The sequence below is a fragment of the Morone saxatilis genome, unplaced genomic scaffold (genome assembly GCF_004916995.1).
Source record: "Morone saxatilis isolate NCDOM2014 unplaced genomic scaffold, NCSU_SB_2.0 Contig11, whole genome shotgun sequence".
Lineage (NCBI taxonomy): Eukaryota > Metazoa > Chordata > Actinopteri > Moronidae > Morone > Morone saxatilis.
Genome location: NW_023339663.1, coordinates 2,952,426 through 2,974,522, shown reverse-complemented (window position 1 = coordinate 2,974,522; position 22,097 = coordinate 2,952,426). Strand labels below are relative to the sequence as shown.

General features: G+C 43.3%; 1 protein-coding gene across 1 annotated transcript in view; it reads left to right on the top strand.

The window, feature by feature from the left end:
- otog (otogelin) overlaps positions 1–22,097 on the top strand; it is a 53,347-nt gene that overhangs the window by 23,968 nt on the left and 7,282 nt on the right. Inside the window, exons 19-45 of the mRNA XM_035651990.1 lie at positions 3,162–3,269; positions 3,909–4,047; positions 4,664–4,798; positions 4,984–5,130; positions 5,815–5,934; positions 6,150–6,266; positions 6,602–6,758; positions 7,602–7,778; positions 9,884–10,162; positions 11,094–11,199; positions 12,080–12,159; positions 12,940–15,776; positions 16,309–16,486; positions 16,599–16,750; positions 16,845–16,934; positions 17,045–17,234; positions 17,539–17,759; positions 18,059–18,197; positions 18,382–18,570; positions 18,911–19,120; positions 19,211–19,315; positions 19,543–19,647; positions 19,764–19,865; positions 20,220–20,318; positions 20,560–20,600; positions 20,798–20,873; positions 21,044–21,222. Of these exons, the coding sequence (XP_035507883.1) occupies positions 3,162–3,269; positions 3,909–4,047; positions 4,664–4,798; positions 4,984–5,130; positions 5,815–5,934; positions 6,150–6,266; positions 6,602–6,758; positions 7,602–7,778; positions 9,884–10,162; positions 11,094–11,199; positions 12,080–12,159; positions 12,940–15,776; positions 16,309–16,486; positions 16,599–16,750; positions 16,845–16,934; positions 17,045–17,234; positions 17,539–17,759; positions 18,059–18,197; positions 18,382–18,570; positions 18,911–19,120; positions 19,211–19,315; positions 19,543–19,647; positions 19,764–19,865; positions 20,220–20,318; positions 20,560–20,600; positions 20,798–20,873; positions 21,044–21,222 (6,478 nt within the window). The remainder of the gene's footprint in view (positions 1–3,161; positions 3,270–3,908; positions 4,048–4,663; positions 4,799–4,983; positions 5,131–5,814; positions 5,935–6,149; positions 6,267–6,601; positions 6,759–7,601; positions 7,779–9,883; positions 10,163–11,093; positions 11,200–12,079; positions 12,160–12,939; positions 15,777–16,308; positions 16,487–16,598; positions 16,751–16,844; positions 16,935–17,044; positions 17,235–17,538; positions 17,760–18,058; positions 18,198–18,381; positions 18,571–18,910; positions 19,121–19,210; positions 19,316–19,542; positions 19,648–19,763; positions 19,866–20,219; positions 20,319–20,559; positions 20,601–20,797; positions 20,874–21,043; positions 21,223–22,097) is intronic.

Sequence of the window (22,097 nt, the reverse complement as noted above, 5' to 3'; positions counted from 1 at the left end):
TTGTTACCGACATCTGGTGAAAATTTCATGTCAATAGCACCTTTAGAAATATATTTACTGAGAAAAATGGTGATGTGTTCAATACTTATTTTACCCGCCACACACACACACACACACACACACACACACACAACATATATATATATATATATATTTTTTTTTTTGGACCCATTGCATTTGTTGGCCTGTTGCACATCTGCCACATATGTTCAACCTGATTTGGTTTTCTTTTCTAAACCAGAAATCATTTGATAAGCAGGTGTTCCCTCTGTCATATTAATACTACACTTACATGATTATCATGAAAACAGAACGAAAAAAAAACTCAAAGTCAACTGCAAGGTATTCATCTGCAGCAGGACTTTAAAACCTCTAATGGGAAATAATTAGCTGAAGTGCTGACAGGAGAATCCATTGTGTTTTCATTCACAATGGCACACTTTGTTTATGATCAAAATGTAGACCATTCATCCATTCCTCATTCTGTGACAATTAGCTCAGCTGAACTCATATGAACCTGGACTTTCAGGTGCAACACAGGACCGTGCAGCATACCAGAATTTGATTTTGGTTACAGTATGTACATATACAACTGTAGAAACCTGTTATTTGTCTGTGGACTGTCATGGAGAGGTTTGAGGGAGTTAGAAATAAATACGGAGTGATACAGTACGGTGTCAGTTTGGTGTAACCTTGCAGAGCAGGTGGATGTGTGAGATCACAAAATCGAGAGATCCCGCAAAAATCTGGCCAGGCTTCAAGCTATGCACCAATCAGCGTTGTACGAGGAGCTACTGGTAGCTACGGGCGTGGTTTAAAGCTGCAGTAGGTACTTTTATTTATTTGTAGTATTTATAAAAAATTAATTTATCATATTTGTTTATATTTATTTCATAAAAACTAAACACTGACTCTAGATAGGGCAGTTTGCGTTTTAAGTGTGTGCCGCAGCCACTGTATTGTCTCCCTTGCGGTTGGAGGTGGAGGGTGAACTGAGGGAGTTGTGATCTGCAGCTACACCGCTAAATGCCACAAGACTCTACACAATGGTCATTAACCATTAATATTACAGTAATTTAGTCGTTTGTATCAGTTTTGACCTAAATGTCTTTGATAGCAATGTGTGTTGTGTGTTTAATTATTTCAAACAAGTCAGCACTTGTACCCCTTTTGCACTGCAGCAACTTAAAAAAAAAAAGTGTTACCATTGTAATGGGTTCTGCTATGTTTACACTGTTCTCTACTTGCTTTGGGAAGTTCTTAAACTAAATTCCGGACTTTCTCAGGAGGTGATACCTAGTTTACGTTTGCGTGCTGATTGGTCATGATTGGTCAAGCATATGTGTCATCACATCCCAACAAGGACAACTATAAGAAACACAACAGTGACCAACGTTTTGCTTCTGCATACCAGAACATGCATACCTGCAACCAAGACAACCAATACTTGGAGCTGGAGTCAGCGGATAGGAATGAAAAGGTCCACAATAAGATTCAAATTATAGAAAAAGACCATAATGCATGCAGTGGAGCAACTGAAAAACTACAATGTGGTTTGATGCACTGGATTAGAATATAAAGTTGTACCTTATGTTCATGTAAACATGAAAGAAAATCAGAAACAACATTCTTTCATTGTTTTCTGTCTGAGAACTGCTTACTTCACTGGCCTACTGTGCAGCACACAACAAACCTGGAACAGAACCAGATGCATCGCAGGCTGCAGTCAACCCACTGCGCCGACTGACTCGCCTGTCGCCACCCTATGCAACTACATCTTCCTCAGGCACTTTTACATCGTCTGGTAGAATTAAATTCAAAATGAGGGCTGTGTTTATGAAGATTTATTCATAATGTGCACGTAGGTCGGGAGAATGAATGATTTTAGAAACTTTGATCAGAGTAATTGATACGGCAGCTTGGCGGGCGGATAAAGGAAGCTGTTAACACCGTTTTATCTGGGGTGTAACTCTACTCAGATGAACCTGAGGTTTGTGGCGGGACCATTCAGTATGTCACTTCATTGTCTGCAGCCTCGCCAGTGGATATAGCTCAACCCTGGATATTACAAGATACTTATCAGCTTCGTCTCGCGGAGTGGAAAGCAAATGGAGGCATCCAGACAAAGACTGTTTCTCTCTCTATCTCTGAGAATCCTAATTGTCTGGTTTTCTCATGTAGCTAACGAGTGTTACCGCTTTTCATCCACAGTCGCCCACCCCTGAAACTCTCTCCCTCTTGTTTCCTGGCATCGCTCTGCACTGGAAGCCAACCTGCTTTGGCTCTGCCTCTGTCGATCCCTTGGCAAAGGACTGTCCTCATATCTGGATTATAGATGAACACAGGAGCAAATGATGATTATGCTATAACATGATAGCATCCTGTTAGCCCACAGCTCTTGAATAATAACCAACATTGCTCCAAATTGGATTGTACTGAGTTATGAGGCTCTTTTATTGGCCTATTGATGATTTCAGTCAACAATTCCATCTGTTTATTCTTGGGAGCACATCTACTGGCTTATTGACCAATCAAAAAATGACTTGTATCGGAAAACTTAAAATAATATGTGAATTTAGTCTAAAAATGAAAAGCCTACATTATCATCTTTTTTCATTTGAGACTCAAACCCCAGTCTCCACTGGGAAAGTCCTGTGTTTAAGCCATTTGCCTGCCACTACCTCCTCCCTACATGGACTTCGTCGCTGTTTATGGCTAGAGCACCAGGTGTTAATAGCCAAATAGCTGCTGTATAACTATTATCACCCAGGTATAAATGGACACTTTTGCTGTTTTGGCAGGTATGTGAGTCTAGAATCTGCCTATGATGAGTTTCAGTCTCTTTAATTTGAGCTATAGTTGGTTGGATTACGTTAACAAGTTGTCTTGTTATAGTAGTGAAATGCTTTTAGGCGTCTTAAAGAAGCATTTTTGGTGAATTCCATAATTTTCAATGGAAAAAACCAGCAAAGTGAAGTAAACACCTTGAGTCCTGTAAGATTAAGAAGCTTCTGTTGCACGATTTAACCCAAGAAAACCTCATTGTGCATCACCTGAATCTTTTGATCTCAAACTACTACATCAAAGCTCCATTTTCCATATCAGTAAATACAGCGATTTGAAATGTTTTGTCCTCTAACAAGCTTGTGTTTGAACCCCAGTTTGCTGAAACATGGAGACGAGTGCTTTGAACCTGCATCCTGCCCCTGTCTATGGAAAGGAAAGGAGTATTACCCCGGTGACAGAGTCTCGTCCCCCTGCCATCAGTGGTGAGTTTGTGCATTTGTGGAGACAAACATAAAATCTATATAAAACTATCTTCATAAAAATGATCTACACTTTAATTTTCCTTCCTTCAGTGGGTCTTTATCCATTTTGTCAAGGCATACAAATTTGTATTACCCTCACCAATCATCTGCCAACAATATCTGTCAGATTTAAGACAAATCTACAACAACGTCGCTAATTTTTCAAAGTCAGATTTAGCCTGAAAGCGCAGTGTCCTGAGATTGTCAGAGCAGCGAAAGTGGCCACCTGATATCCATAATTCTCTGTTATCACGGGACAGAAAACAGCCTGGAAAACAGAGCGGGCCCTTGTATGACTCTTTGATTCCCTCAGCTTCAGATTGTTCATAGCTGGTGAAAGGAAACACTCTCTCAGTGATCTCAGTCATTCTCCCATCCTTCCATTTCTCCTTCAAGCCGTAGCCAGGGAAGAAGATGTAGATGACAGCCTAATAGCGCAATAAGCAGCGATTCAACCTTTGACAATTCACTGGCCACTTTTCTGCCTGCTGTAAACCTGAGGCTGTCCACAAAAGGAGGCCATTAGAGATGAAAAAAATGTCCTCCAACTAAGTGGGAACAAGTTGATGCTGAATCACTGAAGCTTTGCTGTCTTTGTAGTGTTTGCCAGCATGGGACGTTCCAGTGTGTGTTTCATCCGTGTCCATCCATGTGCATGGCTTACGGTGATCGCCACTACAGGACGTTTGATGGGCTGCTGTTTGACTACGTTGGTGCATGCAAAGTCTATCTTGTAAAGGTAATGAAAGCATTTATTTGTAGTAAGAGCCATTAACTATCTGTACACTTAAAGCTTTTTTGGACTGTTCTTCAGCAGGAATCTTAGCATTTTTTTACTGAAAAAAACAATTATTTTTTAAAGGCTTCTATTAAGATTGTCCTCTTATGACACTGGCAGCTTAAAAACTATTTTGATAAATTGATTGATTAAAAGAAAAGACAAGGAGGAAGATAATGCAAATTAGCAATGTAAGGGGGCAATGCAGTTTTTTCCAGTTTTTAAATAATCAGAATATATGAATAAATGAAATAAATAAACGTTCACGGTTTTAGACAAATTACTCATCTCTAGTTTTAACACTGATTTTCAAACGCCACTGACATGACCTGAAACCAGTGACTACTCAGGAAGTGAGAAATCCATCTGGTTGGCAGTAAAAGTAAAACTTAACTGATTTGTTGATTTGTAGATTAGTGGAAATGTCTAATTTCTCATTCTTATCACATTTCAAATTGTGAAGAACTTTAGTGTAGTGCTACAAATAAAAACAGACTTTTACTTTTAACGTCAGCAGCATTTCTTAGCTCTTAAGACTTGGGTAGTTTTCTGTGATTGTGTTTTCTCTCCTCCACAGAGCAGCGCTGATGTAATGCTCAGTGTGTCAGCTGAGAACGTCGACTGTTTCGACAGCGGAGTCATCTGCAGGAAATCTCTGCTGATCAACATCGGCAGATCCTTCATAGCATTCGATGACGACACTGGGAAGCCAGTAAGAGTCACTTTCAGTATATTTTCTATATTTGCTGCAGGTTACCAGCAACAAATTGTTGGTTGGTTTTGTGTCTTTAGCAGGAATTTCATATTGCTTCATTGTCAGTTCTTAAACACATTTTGTTCCCTTATCATATTTACGTCATCTGAGAATATTTCAGTAAAATACTTGTTCCCTTGCAGAATCCATCCAGTGTGATTGACAGGAAGCAGATGATGTACATCTGGCCAGCCGGATACTTTACAGTGGTTCATTTCCCAGAGGAAGACGTCACAGTCCTCTGGGACCGCAAGACCACAGTCCACATCCAGGTTGGACCCAGTTGGCAGGTAGGTCATTGTGGGGTTGTGATTTTAGGTTGCATTAGCTGATGCTCCAATGTAATGTGACTAGAAGTTAAAAATGTGTTTCTTCATATTAAGACTGCATTTACCTGTTGGTTCTGACCTCCCCTCACTTTCCATGATAAGGATAAATAATACTTGAAGCCAAGCTTGACAGTTCATCCTTGACTCTGGAAACTGACAAAACCAAATCAACTCAAGCTCCTCTTACTCGCTTGTTTGGGAGCTTCATCAACTGTAGATATTCAAACTTTCCTTTCTGAGCACTTCTAAAGACTTCTTGGTTGAAAGATTGAGCTTGACAGTTAATTCTTGACATTTTACGACTAAGGACACTTAAGCTACGGTAAAAGCCAATAAGTGGACCTTGAGTTAGCAAATATTGGAGTGATTTGTCTGCTTTTATGACGGTTATCAGAGAAAACCTCAACAATTTAGTCACACAGATATTGATAAAACATTAAACCAAACATGGCGCATTCTTCCTTATCACCAGCTGAAGGACTGCTCAGCATCAATGTGCTCAGTGCTGCCACTGGTGGCCAGATGCTGTATTGCACCAATGCTGCAGTACGAGCATAGACTCCATATTCAAGATATGATTATATTAGGTGCATATCAGTGTATAAAAAGGATCTGATTAAAGGGGGATGTTGGTGATGTGTTCAGGGGAAGCTAAGCGGGCTGTGTGGGAACTTTGACATGAAGACGGTGAACGAGATGCGGACCCCCGACAACATCGACTCCCCAACTCCACAGGAGTTTGGAAACAGCTGGACTGCAGTAGAGGTGAGTGAACGTCACCTCACCTGTATCATCAACACCCTGGTGAACCCTTTTACATTTTACAAATAAACATTGTAGCTGTAAAGTGTGAAAAAAAGTCTCTTAAACACTTGTGCAACCAACATATTACACTAGACGAGACCTTTTTCGACTTTACTACTCAACCTCTAATAAAAAGCAGTAATTCAACACCACTGTGTGTGTTTGCGTGTGTTCAGTGTGTGAACAGTCCAGATATCAGACACCCCTGCAGCCTCAGTCCGCTCAGAGAGCCTTTTGCAAAGCGTCAGTGTGCCGTCCTGCTTGGTGAGGTCTTCCAGGCCTGCCACCCAGTGGTGAGTAACAGTACAGCAGCCCTCTGGCCTGCAGTTTGGACTCTCTCTTGGAGTGCTGTAACTTCTCTTGTTGAGTTCTGAAAACTGCTCTTTGCCATCTGTTGTTCTTTTACAGTTAATATATGACTTTCAACCTGATTTGTAATTGTGAAACTCTTCATGTCATGCATTTATAGTCATTTGAGCATCAAACACTTAGATGTAGAATAAAATAAATAGGTAATTAGATAAATAGTTTGACTTGAGAATGCAATTTTTTTTCTTGACCCCAGTACATCCTGCTTATCCTGTAGGTCGTAACTTGTTGAAAAGTGTTTGTTTTTTGCCGTGTTCAGGTGGATGTGACCTGGTTCTACATGAACTGCCTGGCAGACACGTGTGCCTGCAGTCGTGGTGGCGACTGTGAGTGTTTCTGCACCAGCGTGGCGGCATACGCCCAGCGCTGCTGCCACCAGGGCGTTCCTGTCGACTGGCGCACCCCGTCTCTGTGCCGTAAGTCAGAACACATTATTTCGGGCCAAAGTGACCAAAATCTGATTTTGGCATGACAGTGTGAACAGCACAAACCACATGGAATCTGATCTTTTCAATTCTGATTTGGGCCCATTTATGTGATCCAAATTAGATACAGGTCTGATTCTTTGCAATGTGACCTCAGTGTGAACAGTCATATCAGAATTCATGTGACTTTTATGTCACTCTAGATCTACGATCATCATGCAGGTCACTTCAGGGCCATGACCTGTTCCCACTGGTATGGGCCACATTCAGAAAATAATGTGAACAACCAAACAAAAAAATCCGATCTGAACAATAAATCAGAACTGAACATTAAGGCTTGCAGTGTGAACCTAGCCTTTGATTCAACAGATCATATACATCTGAAGCCTACAACTATAATAATCATTATAATAATAATAAACCATTAATAAAACCATTAGTTACAGGGCTGTGATTCTTTAAGAGGGATTAACAATTATGCTTAATTAGAAAAAAGTAGTGCTTTTGATTAGTGATTATCAAGTCGCTGATTAGTTGTTAGTTAGAGCTGTCTCTGTGCTTCTTCTCTGAGCGTCACGATTGGTGAATGTCTTAGCAGACTGGCAAACGTGGGTATTGTAAGATACTCTTCTCCAGCTGGACTTATGAGCTATTTGAACCGACTTACATCACACACACACACACACACACACATCACATCCAGCACTACGACACCCAGCACAACACAGCCACACAGAGATGCACACACACTTGCACTTACATGTGGTTTAATCTATAAATTATGTGTACATTCACAATAATCACTGCTGCATTAATATGGCCTCCTGTCTGCAGTTCTGGGGAAAGGTCCCTTCAGGCTGATCACCTTCAGGGATCGGACGACGCTGTTGGCAGCCAGCAGGTCCAGTGGCTCTGTGTTCCTGCAGCGGGGCAACCTGAGCACCACTGCCGCCCCTGGAGTCCTCTCGCAGTTCATGATGACGCCAGGCCTCAGCAGAGCCCGACCACACGGCAAGTCTATTCGGACTGCAGGGTTTGACTTTATTTACAGAGCAGGATTCATTTCACTACTGAGCTGACAGAGATTTCTTCTGTGCAGCGTTCTCCCGACTCTTTCTGCAGTCTTCTCCTTTATTTTTGCTTTTTGTCAGAAGTCACAACTATTTATCTGAGAAGTAGATGAAAAAAAAATTTCAATTCTTTTTAAATTAATGCTCTAAAAAGGGTCCACATGGACAGAAATACAAGAGTGATTCCTCAATGAAGACCTTGAGATGTCCTTGAATTGTATGTGTGAGTGAGTGTGGGAACCTTGTGGTTAGTTTTAGTAGTTAGCTTTTTAGTTTTATTTTACCTCATTTAGTGTCACTGTAGAAAAGAAGAAGTGTCTGCTTTACTAATGCAGGATACAGTAGATGCAGGATCAGTGGATGAAAGAGAACTTCTGTAGTGGAGTTTGGGAAAGTTCGATCTTTGTGTAGATAGCACAGGGATATGTTTTTCTGTCAGCAGAATACGGAGAGCTGCTGAATGAAAGACAGAGATGTATTTTGGCCTTCAGGCAACTTGACTTCTGCTATTTAACAAGTCCTGTAACCTTAATGAGAAAATAGATTGTTTCCTTTCAAATTCACCCATATGATGACTTATATTTCTGTTTTCTGATCTGACACCCCTGTGGTTAGTGAACTAAAACTACCTGGTCACGGTTAAAGAAAGATTGTCTTAATGGCAAGAAAAAACAAGGACACCATCCACCTTGATCTTATCCCTGAGACTTTGGAGTTTGTCCCTGTAGGCTGCAAGGTGGCCGCCCACTGCTCGTAGTACTTCGGATTGGTCCAATGCAAAGAATGATTGATAATGGATAACTTACTTCCGCCTTTGCAACTAAGTGAGGAAGCTCAATATTCTCATGACTACAAGAAGCTAATTGTCAAGTGGCCATACCAACCTGAACCCAAACTCTGAAGCTAAGCATGGTTGGACCTTGTTAGTACTGACGTAGAAGCAAGGCTGTGACTCAGGAGGTAGGGCCGGTTATTAACTCAGAACAGAAGGTTGGCATTTCGATCCCCAGCTCCTCTCTCTGCATGTCGAAGTGTCCTAGTCAAGATCCTGGACAAGAATGCTGTGGCATCAGTGTATGAATGTGTGTGGATGGGTGAATGTGACATGTAGTGTAAAGTAATCACCAGCCAAGCCAATCACTGACTAAACAGTATTTGAATTTGAAATGTCACCAAATGTCACAGCTGGACATCAGCTCTACATTGCATCACACAGCAGATCGTCCTGTCCCCCTCACCCCCTGTTTGCCAGCTGCTCTTCCTCTATCCTGTCCTCCTTCAGCTAATCTAAGAATCTGAGTTTCAACTCTTTCTGCTCTGACTGAACGACAGCCAGTAGGCGTTCTCTTCCACTGCATTCAACAGTGTTTGGAATGATTTGGGCGTGCCAGTGAAAACACTGATGGAGGAGATGGACTTTCATTGACTTCCAGTGGCAGAGGGGTTCAGAGATCAGATTGCCAAATGTTAATATGGCAACCTGAGCTGCAGGCTGGTCAGCAAGCCAAGACTAGAACAAGCTGGTCTCACCGTTTACTGCAAGTGAGCTGTGATACTGCTGTACTCTGGATCCTGTTTAAGAGGAATTCAGTGGCCATGTGCAATATCCAGACTTTCTGTCTTTCATAGTGGAGTATTTATAAACTAAAGAGGCTGATGTTTTCTTAAGAATATTGGACCTTCATTCATTTGGTGAACAGAAACACATGGACATTGTGTCTTTAAATGTATAAATTATTTGGTGACATTTATTTTTATTTATCCAGGTAAAAGAAACTTTTGAGATAAAATCTGTTTTTAATGGTGACCTGAAGGCAGCTAAGTTTCACATCAAGTGCATGCCAATTACCTTCATACAAACAAAACCCTACAAAACAATTTATTACCAATAATACAGGATAAGAGTGCACATCACTCACACATCAACCACTGGGGTTAAATGAGAACAGAAATTAATTGAAACAATGTATTATGCATTATAGCAAGAACATTTTAAAACTTCAGTTGTCAAAGTCTCCTTGATTTATTTTGTTTCCACCTACGCAGACACATCGCGGGTGTCCTTTGAGGCAGCCGACCGGCCGAACTACTTCTTGTATGCGAGCCCCAGCGGCCAGGTGATGCTGGCCAAGTGGGAGGAGAGAGAGGCATTCTGGGACGGAGCAACCTTCGTCCTCCACAGGAACACCTGGATCCCCGGCTATGACTCGCTGGAGTCCCACGCCAAACCCGGCTTCTTCCTGCATGCCACGCTGGCCCGCCTCCACCTGCTCAAATACAGACACACTGACAGCTTCCGCAAGGCCACGCTGTTCAGACTGACAGGTCAGCAGCACCAACAGGCAGCGAACACATCACACACAGCACTCACTAACAGTCGGGGTTACTGAGGCTGCACTGACACTGACACTACAGTGACAATGGCAAAACGATTGTGTTGGCATAAAGCCTAAGAATCTAATTAAACAATGAAATAGATTGAAGACAAAATAATAATGGAATTTAATTCTAATACTACTGAAAACACTCAGAAATGATCTGTGAACTGTGTTGTTTTCTGGGTTTATATTTTTAGGCCTCACTCAGCCATCAGTCAGTATTCAGGAAGCTTGGCTTAGCGTTCGGTCAGCACTTCTCTCTGGGGTCAAAGATCAAGAGCAGTGACTCCCCTGCCTGCATACTCGGCTGAGAGAGCAGCCGTGCTAATCACTGATGCTAAAAATACAGCAGCATTTGTGTTAGTTAATGGAAAAGGAGCCAATGGCAGATTGGATTTCCTGCTGACAGAAGTGGATGCCGCACACATTCAGTCCAGAGTCAGAGTCCAGACTTCAGACGGACACTAATGGCTTTCTAAGTTCATCACATTACTCATCTGTAAAAACATTTGCGGGTCCTTTTCAGCCAGTCTAGATTAATAACGTGATACACTTTTCACATAAAACCTTTCGTGATGATTGAAGCGACATTAGAGTGACTTTTATTTTGTATTATGAGCAGTTTCATTGAGACTATGAGGTATATATTTTTGACCCATCTTGCTGAAGGTTAAATTGAGGGGAAGGTCAAGGGGCTATTCATCAAGCTATTGTACAATTAAATCTGATCTGAAAGTGGACATGCAAAAGTTTGTATTGTATATGCATTCGCCAAAGAGTTTCATATATTAACTGTTCAAGAAGGCCAATTACACACATTACAGTCTTGTGACCTTGAAGTAAAAGTGTTGTGTGTTTTTCATCAGGCCACAACCCAGACGCCCCGCCCGCTCCTCGGTGTCAGTGGAGGTATGATTCCTGCGCCATCCCCTGCTTCAAGACCTGCAGCGACCCGTCAGCTGAAGCCTGCGTCACCATCCCACAGTGAGGCATTTAACCTTTTCAGTAGCTCAGCACAACTCAAACAGTTTACAGACAAGTCTTTTCTAGAGAGGGATATTTTTAAAAAATATATACCAACTAGATCTTCAAATATGTTAATGTATTTAAAGTGAGCAATGGTAAGTGCAAGGAGGATGTAGTTAAACATACTACAAGGTGTTTTTAACTGGTTATGAAATTCAATTTTAAAACTCTAAATGACCTACATAAGCAAGAAGATTAACTTTTTCTATATAGTTATCCTTAATGCCTGCCACTGAGTCGGATTCTGTCGGATTCCCCTTAAAATCAATGAAATGAGGCAGTGGAAACACTACCGCTTCTGTCCACAGGGGCCGCCAGAATCAACACAAAATGATGTGAAAAAGGTTGCTGCTTTAAGCAAGCTAAAGTAAAGAGAGTCAGAATCAGAATCAGAAATACTTTAATAATCCCAGGGGGAAATTATTTAAAGTACAGCTATATATAGGAAAGTACAGAGATTTAAACTCTTTACTCTTTGCTTTAATCTAGAATAAAATCTCTCCAGGAAAAGTGACATTGAAATATTCCATGCAACATATAACACAGGAGTTTTTCTGTGTGATTTTCTCTTCACGTCCACCTACGCTGAAAAAATGCGGAGGTGATCTTTCAGATGATTAAGACCTACATTTAAATCCAGTCGAACTGTATTCCATTCAGTCATAACCAATGTGTCCATAACCCGAAATTTTTATGGTACAGTAGACATGCTTGACATCTTTAGACTAGACAGAATGCTGTTAATGTTGAATTAAAAGACTGCACATCAGTACTCATCTAAAACAGAACAGAGCATAGATCTTCCTGCTTTTTCACGGCTGTGTGTTTCTCTCTACAGAGTGGAGGGCTGCCTTCCTGTCTGTCCCCCACACATGGTCCTGGATGAGGTCACCCGTCGGTGTGTCTATGTTGAAGACTGTGAGTATCCCCTGACTGAGTTCAGTGGTGTTTAGCTTCTGATAATAAACTGATTTCTTAGTGGGACAGGATGTTATGTGGTCGGACTCCTAGTCATGTTGATTTTGTAGTCTTTACTTATACCTACACCTGTCCCCTATATTAACCACTAAAACACAATTAGGGAATTTAACACAAGAAATTACACAATATCTTCAAAGTGGTTACTGTACATTTCATTTAAACTCATCTCCAATCTACTACATACTTGTTTAATTTTTACTTATTGACACTTACACTGGTCGCCAATTGGTTTTTTGTGTCCTCTAAATTACTACTACTACAACTACTACTACTAATTGTTAAGTTGTTAAAATCTGTAGCATGTGAGAATATGTAGTAATATTCATAGTTCATTCTTACATATTTGACTAATTTTGACCCTTTAACTTTATCTAACTTTTATTGAAGCATGCAAGTCCCCATTGGAGTTGGACTCGTGTTTTGCTAGGGGGCTCTGGCTCTAAACCTAAATAAGAGTAAATAGAAAATCAATCAAACAGATAAAATAATTGTAAAAACCATATTAACACAACAGAAATGATAAACAATGATGTCAATGTTCTAAATAGGATTCACAGTTAAATTGTCTGTTAAATGTGTTAAATTCGGCCAAATCATTTAGTTTACATTACTGCTAACCAAATGTATACCTAACACTCAAAGGAAGCTGTATATGCTCCTTTCAGTTATAAACTAGCTCAGCTCTTCTCTAACACATTTTTTATTGTTTGGGTTCAGGCATTAAGGTCCCAGTTGCTGTGCAGCCTCTAACACCATCCACTGCTCAGCCGACCTTTGCAGCTGTCACTTCTGCAACCACCACAAGCAGTACTGCCTCAACCACACCCCTCAAAACCACCACCACCACCACCACCACCACTGCTGCCACATCCTCCACACATCCACACACTGGTCCTACCACTAAAATCACCACCACCACTCCCGCTGTGATTGCACAGACAACGTCTATGGCACCACCCGCCCCTGATGAGCCGACCCGTCCAGTCACCATCTCTCCTTCTGCAGCTCCTGAACTTTCTAGAACAGCAGGACCCCCATCTCCCCCAACAGCGCCTCCTACTGTCAGGCCAGCGGTGGGGGAGCCTCTGTCTACTGTCAGAGTGACTGAACCCCCACCCACCTCTGTAACAGGTACAACAGCATGGACGACCAGAGCTGCAACGATCCCCATTGGCCCAAGCACGTCCAGGACAAGCAGCGCTCCCTTCGCCATCACAGCTCTGTTCTGGCTCACCTCCTCCACCAAGCCCACCGACCTGCTGCTGCCTCGCTTCACCACCACTGCCACGACCCCACAACCATCTACCACTGCAGCATCGACCACAAGCTTTGTCAAAGGGCCAACCACCATCAGTACCTCTCCTCCTGTTGTCGTGCACACAACCAAAGAGACCACAGAGGCTACTACGCATTCAGCAGCAGTTACTTCAATTGTAACCGCTTCCAGTTCAAGTCCTACACCAGTCTCAGAGACGTCTATAGTTACAGACAGGACTACTGTGCCCAGTACAGTTACCACCGCATACACAGAACCCACCACAAAGCCTGTAACAGCGGAGCGACTTCCCCCAACAACAACTACACCCAGCCCTCCGGGTTTATCAAGCACAGCCGCCACAACCTCTTCACCTCTCCAGACTTCACCTCCTGTGGAAACAAGAACTGTATCTTTGCCTATAATCACTTCAGCTAAAACCACGGAATCAGTCACACCAGTTGCCCCTTTCACCACCAGTAAAACAACACAGTACATCAGTCCAGAGACAACATCACCACCTGGAACCACAGAGAAGATTCTGCACATCACTCCTACTGAAGTGACGACTTCTACAACAACTGCTCCTGAGTTACCAATGTCAACCCCAATCCATGTTGTCCCGACTACAACTGTACCATCTGCTCCTACCTCAGCTACTACAGACTGGAGAACAACAACAGAGAAGGTGACGGGAATAGAATCCACTGTGTCTGAAATACCTGTAGCTACCACAACAACGGCTGCACCTCCCCCTCTGAAGATTACAGACACCACAACTCCTCTTGTGTCCACCTCCACAACTTATTCTGAGAGAACCTTCTGGTCCACTGCTGCCCCAACTACAGAGAAAACCACTCAGACCACAACTTCAAGACCTCCAGAGTTTCCAGAGACCTCCACTGTGTCCACAGGACCCGCTGTCACAACAGAACCAACTGTTCAGCCAGTGTCTCTGACAGAAACCACTACTGTACCACTTTTACCAACAACAGAGAGCTCCACCCATCCTGCATCTACCATGCAGACGTCTGAGCCATGGCGTCCCCCCCATTGGGAGACTTCCTCCACCCTGTTATACAGCCCAACAGCGAAGACTACCCCCCAGGTCACATCAGAAATCCATGTAGTCACTTCCACTAAAACTACTGAAGTGCCTCACCTTCCTGTAACATCAAAGACAGTTGTCACCTCTGCGACATCAGCTGTTGCCACACCTACTACCACAACTGCCAAAACTACACCGTCTCTGGAAATCTCCACTGCAGAAATTGCTGCCACCACAACCAGAAAACTGGTTACACCTCCACCTGGTCCTGATATTCCTGAGACACCTCTCACCACGCTCTTCACAAGCGCTCCACCAGGTGTCGTTACCACCACTCTCAGACCTGTCGTTATACAGCCGATTACAGAGACAACGCAACCAGTGACTGGCAGAGTTGAAGTGTCAACAAGAGCTACAACCACGCCGCCTCCATCTTGGTCTCCGCTACAGACAACCACTTCCACCACAGCTCCAAGGTCAACGACTTTCCTGGACAAAGTCACCACCCGGCTGGTGTCCACTGCAGAAGCTACACCTGCTACACCAACTACCACCCTCACACGGACAACCACAATCAGAACGACACCCAGAGTTCCTGTGACAACCAGAGTGACCTCCAGAATCACGGCGACTCTGAGGTCAACCATCAGGCCCATCACTGCTCGGATTACCATAGCAACGAGGCCTCCAGCAGTAACCATCAGATCAACTACTCTCGGCCCACTGACGGTCACACCAAGCCCTGGCACAACAACTGTGTCAGGTGTGCCAACTACAACCATCACAACATCTGCCAAGTCGGTCACTACAGCGAGCACGACCGAACGTGTCGACACAACTGCAGCGGTTCCTCGCCCGACCACCATAACCGCTGGAGTGCCTGTTCCTACTCTAACAACAGTCACAGCATCTACAGCTCTTCCCACGACAACCACCAGAGAGTCAGCCACATCCGAGAAAACCCTGACAACCAAAGAGACTGACATGTCACCATTCTCATCTCAACCAGTGACGCCTCCACCTGATACAATGATCTCCACCCAGAAGCCCGATTTTTCCGCTTCCACCACGACTTCACTCCCAGCAACCACCTCGATCCAAACTACTGAGCAGGACAGAGTTGATCGTACCAGTCCAGGTGCAACAACGCTTCCTCCTGCACCTCCATCACCTTACACACCTTCGGAAACAACCGGACACACATCAGAGAGGGCGACGTCCATGGCTGTGTCACCTACAAGGATGTGCACTGTAGGTTCAGGTTTTTTGTCACTTTAACGTTGATTCTGATTGGTTTACATTCATTTGTACCAAAAAAATTGAAAGCAAAAATTTCAAATAAGAGCACCCACTCACAAGTGTTCAACTTCTTGTTTTTGTCCTGCTTTAGTACAACAGACATTTTTTCTATTCTCCAGAAGTACAAGCAGAATAATTCACACATAGTTTATTTGTGATAAATTATTCTAAAGGTTAACTTATTAGCTTTTTCCAGAGAGTATCCGAGGTCTCCCACGGCAAATGGACGCTTCGATCACATAAGTGGTTGTATATGTGAGGGCATCGGATATTACAACATGGTATTTTGTGTCTGAAGTTGACCGTGGGATACAGTCAAAAGCTCTGGAAAGCAATTAAGTAAACTCAGAGTTTAAGAATATTTCTCCATTAAGGAGTCATTAAGGAGTTTATGTCTATTTTGAATGAAGTCCCTATGACACACTACCTTTCTATCCTGCGTACAAATATGTCTTCTCTTGGTCTTTAATTTGTTTCATTCCAGCCTCCGTATGCAGAGATTGTTGACGAGTGCACAAAGTACATCTGTGTCAACAACCAACTTGTCCTGTTCAACAAATCCCAGAGCTGCCCCTTCACCTCGGACCCTCCCAACTGTGGCCTGCTTGGCTTTGCTGTACTGGTCAACGGAGACAAGTGTTGCCCCCAGTGGGACTGTCCATGTGAGGAAAACAGAAGTCAACTCTGCCCATAGCTCCAAACATGTAAATTTGACTGAATGATGATGACCAGCTCTTGCATTCAGATCATTGTCATCTCTCCTGTCTGTTCCAGGTCGCTGCTCCATGTTTCCTGATCTGAATGTGATCACATTTGACGGGAACAGCGTTGCCATCTACAAAGCTGCCTCATACATAGTGACCCAGCTGCCCAATGAGACTGTCAGCGTCCTGGTTCAGGAGTGTCCTGCTGACTCAGAGTCTCCAGTGAGTCAATATCACACTTAGCAGCTTCCCTTACAGCCATTTGAATGTAAGTCACCGATTTGATTCGTCATTCATTTTATTCTTCTTTCCAAAGCTCCTCTGGAATTTCACCAACCTGTGCCTGGTGGCGCTCAACATCACCCACAAATCCAACCACATCATCATCAACAGGCTGCAGAGGAGGGTAAGAGGCGCTTCCTTACTATCCTGATTTTCATATATATATATTAACTGTCACCTGAGCAGAATAAAGCTAAATCTATCTGATAACATGCACTTTTCATTTCCTTTCAGCTCTATGTCAACTCTCGCTACGCCAAGCCTCGATTTAAGAAGTTTGGCTTTGAGGTCTACGACACAGGCAACATGTACCTGATCCGCAGCCCGGCTGGTCTCAAGCTGCAGTGGTACCACAGCACCGGCATGATGGTGATCGACACCGACAGCTCCAGCAACAACAAGCTTCCCACTATGGGCCTCTGTGGTAAGAGTTGTCTTAGTCCTGCTGAAGGACTCCACGCATAATTGTATTGTACAATTTTTATTGGATTACTTGCTTTAAAACACCTGTCTTGCTTGCATGCTCTGTTATTGCACAGTTTCCTCTTACTGGGGCGATCACACAGAAGCGAGTCACTAAAAATGCAGCTGATGATGTCAATTGTTTATATATTTTGTCAGTTATATGAAAGATAAATGTTTCCTCTTTAGGAAGTTGGAAGGCTAGAAAGGCACTGTGTAATTGCAGTCCATTTATCATTTACCCTTTCCTCTGACACCCAACTCAGGATTCTGTGATGGAGACCCAACAAATGACCTGACTATGGCCAATGGCACCACACTGGGCGTAGGTGAGGATCCAGCTCTGTTCATCGACAGCTGGCAGGTTCCCAACACCACCAGCTACATCAGCAACAGTCGCCGCCGCGAGCTCAACTGCTCCACAAGTGACTGCTCCATCTGCCTGGACATGCTGCAGAACCACGCCTTCACACCCTGCCACGCCTTCGTACGTTAACCCATCTGTGAACTCATTTCCAGGTTCTTCTCCGTTTACGCAAGAGCCAGTGGATTAAAAGTTTTTAAGCCTGGTTCTGCAGTTATTGCTCTCTCTCTTCTCTTCAATAAAATACCTTTGACAAATAAGTTAAACTATGCGAATTAACAAGATAATTCTAAATGACTCATATAACATGTACCAGAAATATTAGATGACTTATGAAATACCACTGATTAAAAACTTCTGACGTTAGACACTATATAACTTCCAGCTATCTTCTATGTATTTGATTGTTTCTTGGTTTCCAGGTCCAGCCAAGCACATTCTGTGAGGTTTGGGTACGAGATGCAGAGTATGTCAACAACCAGTGTGTGGCGCTGGCTGCCTACGTTGCTTCTTGCCACAAATTCAACATCTGCATTGAGTGGAGAAGTCCAGATTACTGCCGTAAGATTTCTGTCTGCAGTTAAAACATTAAAACATTTAAACGCTCACACCTGCTCTTTAAACATGAAGGAAACACTTTTGTGTACACAAACTAAAAGATAAGCAGAACAAAGCAAAAGCTAATGCAAAAGTGAAGTAAAGTAAAGTGTTGGAGGCACTGACATGTTTGTGTCTCTTCCTTCAGCCTTCGTGTGTCCCGACACTCTTCAGTATCAGGCCTGTCTGCCAGCCTGCACGTCTCAGTCCTGCCCAAACCACGACTTTGACTCAGACCCGGATCAGTGTTCAGGCCTGACCGAGGGCTGTGTGTGTCCTGAGGGAACGCTGCTCCACCGGCCGTACTCCGCCCTCTGCATCTCACCTGAGAAGTGTGGTAAGACGCCAGTTTACCTGTCTGTAGCACAGAGCAGGAGGTCTCGAACTAAAGGTCACAACATTAGATTGTGATGGCATGAGATTGTTTCTGTAACCTGAAAAATATAATTAATAATCATCTGTCTTTAGGTTTAAGTTCACAAGTATTTGACAATCGTAAGAATTCTTGAAACTACCGAACAGATACAAACACTGTACTTGAAATTGATATCTAGAAATATCGAGCCTTAGTGCTCTGCTTGCTAGTGCTGTCAGCTATAACAGTGAGACTAGGAAGGCTCATGGCTTTGTGTGTGATGTGTGTGTGTGTGTGTGTGTGTGTGTGTGTGTGTCTGCAGCCTGCACTGACAGCTCAGGCGTTCCTCGTGCACACGGCGAGGTGTGGAAAGCTTCAAAGGATGCCTGCTGCATGTACCGCTGCGACAACGACACCATCGTACCCATGGAGTACAACTGCTCCAACGTGGTGGTGCCAGTGTGCCGCAGAGTAGCGGAGGTGATCATCAGCCTGGCTGATGACACCAGCTGCTGCCCACAGAAAGTCTGCGGTGAGGCCACAGTGCGGCATCTGAATCAGCAAACCTTACTGTTCAAATCTGGGGCAAATTATTAACCAAAAAACATTTCTGACTCTGCAGTGTGTAACCAGAGCCTGTGTGACCTGCTCCCTCCTGAGTGTAAATACGGGGAGAAGCTGGTGTCGTACTACAGACAGGACTCCTGCTGTCCGGACTACGTGTGTGGTGAGCTTCCTCTCTGATCAACAGAGTGATGGCTTCACTTTATTGTACTAGGAATGCACTATATTAAAGTGTTTACCTTAATCCAATAATATTTCCATCACCATATTTTGTGTCAACCCACAACCCGATTCAAAGGGTGTGTGTGCAGCAGCTCTCTGTATATCTTAGTAGCATATTTCCTAAATGTGGAACCATTCCTTTAATGTGTCTGTGTGTGTGTGTTACAGAGTGTGATCCTGAACTCTGTGAGTCGGAAAATCCCACCTGCAGAGAGGACCAGACTCTGATTGCCACTAGAGCTGACGGCAGCTGTTGTCTCGCTCACATCTGCAGTGAGTTTAAAAATAAACTGCTTTAACTTTTATATTCTGTGACACAGTCAGCCATTAGTGAACGTTCAGCAGGTTAAAGTCACCTGTTTAATGAATGAAGTCTGTGTTCTCTGCAGTGTGTTCTTCCTGTCTGGAGACGCCTCCTCTCTGCCTGGATGGCGAGGTGCTGACGGTGGACAGTAACACCACGGACCGCTGCTGCCCCGCCTACCAATGTGGTCAGAACACACACACACTAATTTATTCATTCCGCTTTTTAAATTGTTACCATATGAACAGAATTGTGCGAGATTTTACAGTTGAAAAATAAACTTGTCAGTGCTCTCTGATGTACAAACTATGTAATACACTCTTTCTAAATTAAACATATGTTTGGCATTACTGCAGTTTCTTGTTACTGATAAATGCCTATAACAATTTTATGAGTTAGAATTGTCCAATATTATCGGCCTGACTGAGTTATCTGTTATGTTCTAATACAAACAGCTGACAACAGTTATGAATACATAAGTGACTGGCATGTTTTTGACATGTGTATATGTGTGTGTGTGTGTGTGTGTGTGTGTGCGCAGTGTGTGAGCCCTACAGGTGTCCTCAGCTTAGTTGTCCTGTTGGGATGTCGGTGGTGTCCGTGTCCAGTCCGGGTCGCTGCTGTCCCAACCAAACATGCGGTAAGAATCGTAAAACCAACAGCAAGAAAATGTTTACATTGTTTCAAAGGCACAGCTGAATCAGTCAGAACTCCACTGCAGCATGAAACGGGTTTTAAAGGGTTCAATTTATCCTGACTGGTCACTTTTGGTTCATGATGATATGATGAGTTATTTACTGTTTGATTTATGTAGTGTCAGCTTACTGCCTGATCACAGCTGAAATGTGAAGATGATGACCAATCGTGTTTTCTGTTCTCAGAGTGTTCCTGTGAAAAGATCGCCTCCCCAAAATGCGGCCTGGTACGGCTTGATTTCTAATATTCAGTCCATCTGTTTAGACGTGTAATGATGTATTTTATATGATTTATGTGTGTATAAAAACTCATTGGGTTAGTTAGTTTTGTATTTCAACATCAGTAGAAGGCATCATGTCATCATTCAACATCATGTGCCATCATGTTAGGTGACCCTGGTTCGGTTCTTGTTGTCTTCTGCAGGGAGAAGCTGCCCAGCTGGACCGGGCCTTCCTGTCCGACCCACAGAACCAATGTGCCTGCAAAAGATACAAGTGTGGTGAGTACTGCTAGTTTGGGTTGCTGGTTCAAGAAAAAGAAACTCACACAAAAAATATTAACCCTTTTTAATTAAACAAAAAGTTAATTCAGTTTTGCCAGTTTCCAAACACTTTCAACAAGTCCAGAATCTTTGACCCCTGACCTCTGTGTGTGTATGTGTGTTTTCAGTGCGCGAGGCAGTGTGTGTGTTCGGCGAGCGAGGCGTGTTGCGGCCGGGTCAGACTCTGGTGGAGCACGATGATGACGGCTTGTGTCACAGCAGGCAGTGCAGCCGCAGCCTCGACCCGGCGAGCGGCTTCCACATGCTCCGCACCAGCAGCATCAACTGCTCCGCCCACTGCCAACCAGTAAGAGCCCAGCACCCACACCAGTACACCCACACAGGGACTACTGCAGAGCTACAACTCTACGGCTTTTCTTTTTCCTGTACTCGCTCCTCATCTTGATCTTGAACTGATTCATCCTCTTCTTCTTTTCCTCCTTCCTTTTCTTTTTCCATAAAACATATCTCAATGTAGAACAGCAGAAGAAAAACCTGCCAGATACACAGGTAAAATCTCACCTGATGTTAAAGTTACTATTCAGCCAGAGGACGCTGCATGATTGATTATCTCAAGCAGAGCTGAAACAGTCAATTTATCAATCAGCTGATCAACAGAAAATTAATCAACAGCAATAATTGATTAATTACTTAGTTCTAATTCTAAGCAAAAGCATCACAAAGTCGCTGGTTCAGACTTTATATTCTTTTTTTCTTGGTCCTCTGTGACAGTAAACTGAATATCTTTTAACTTTCGACTGTCGGAAAAAACAAGACATTTGAGGACGTCACTGCTGTGAAATTGTGATTTACATTCTCATTGTTTTACTATTTTGTGACATTGTTCAGGCCCAAAATTAAAGACATGCAATGCAGGACTTGTCTGTTGCTGTTTGTAAATGCACCATTAAAAGTTGGCCCCTCTTTTCTGGCAAGCACCTTTGGTCGATGTACGAGGGACAAGATTAAAGAGATGGTTTGATGAATCAAATGCTCTTTTCAGTTACATTCTGTAGCACAAGTAGCACCTCTGCACAGCCCTGCAGGAAGGTGCCGTGTTTCTGGATTTTGTGTGAATGCCGCTGAAGTGTAGCTTCATCCTGTCTGCCTTCAGTCAAATAGACACTTACACACGGACCTGCAGCTTGTTACGCATCCATGACACAGACAGGGAGCAGAGAA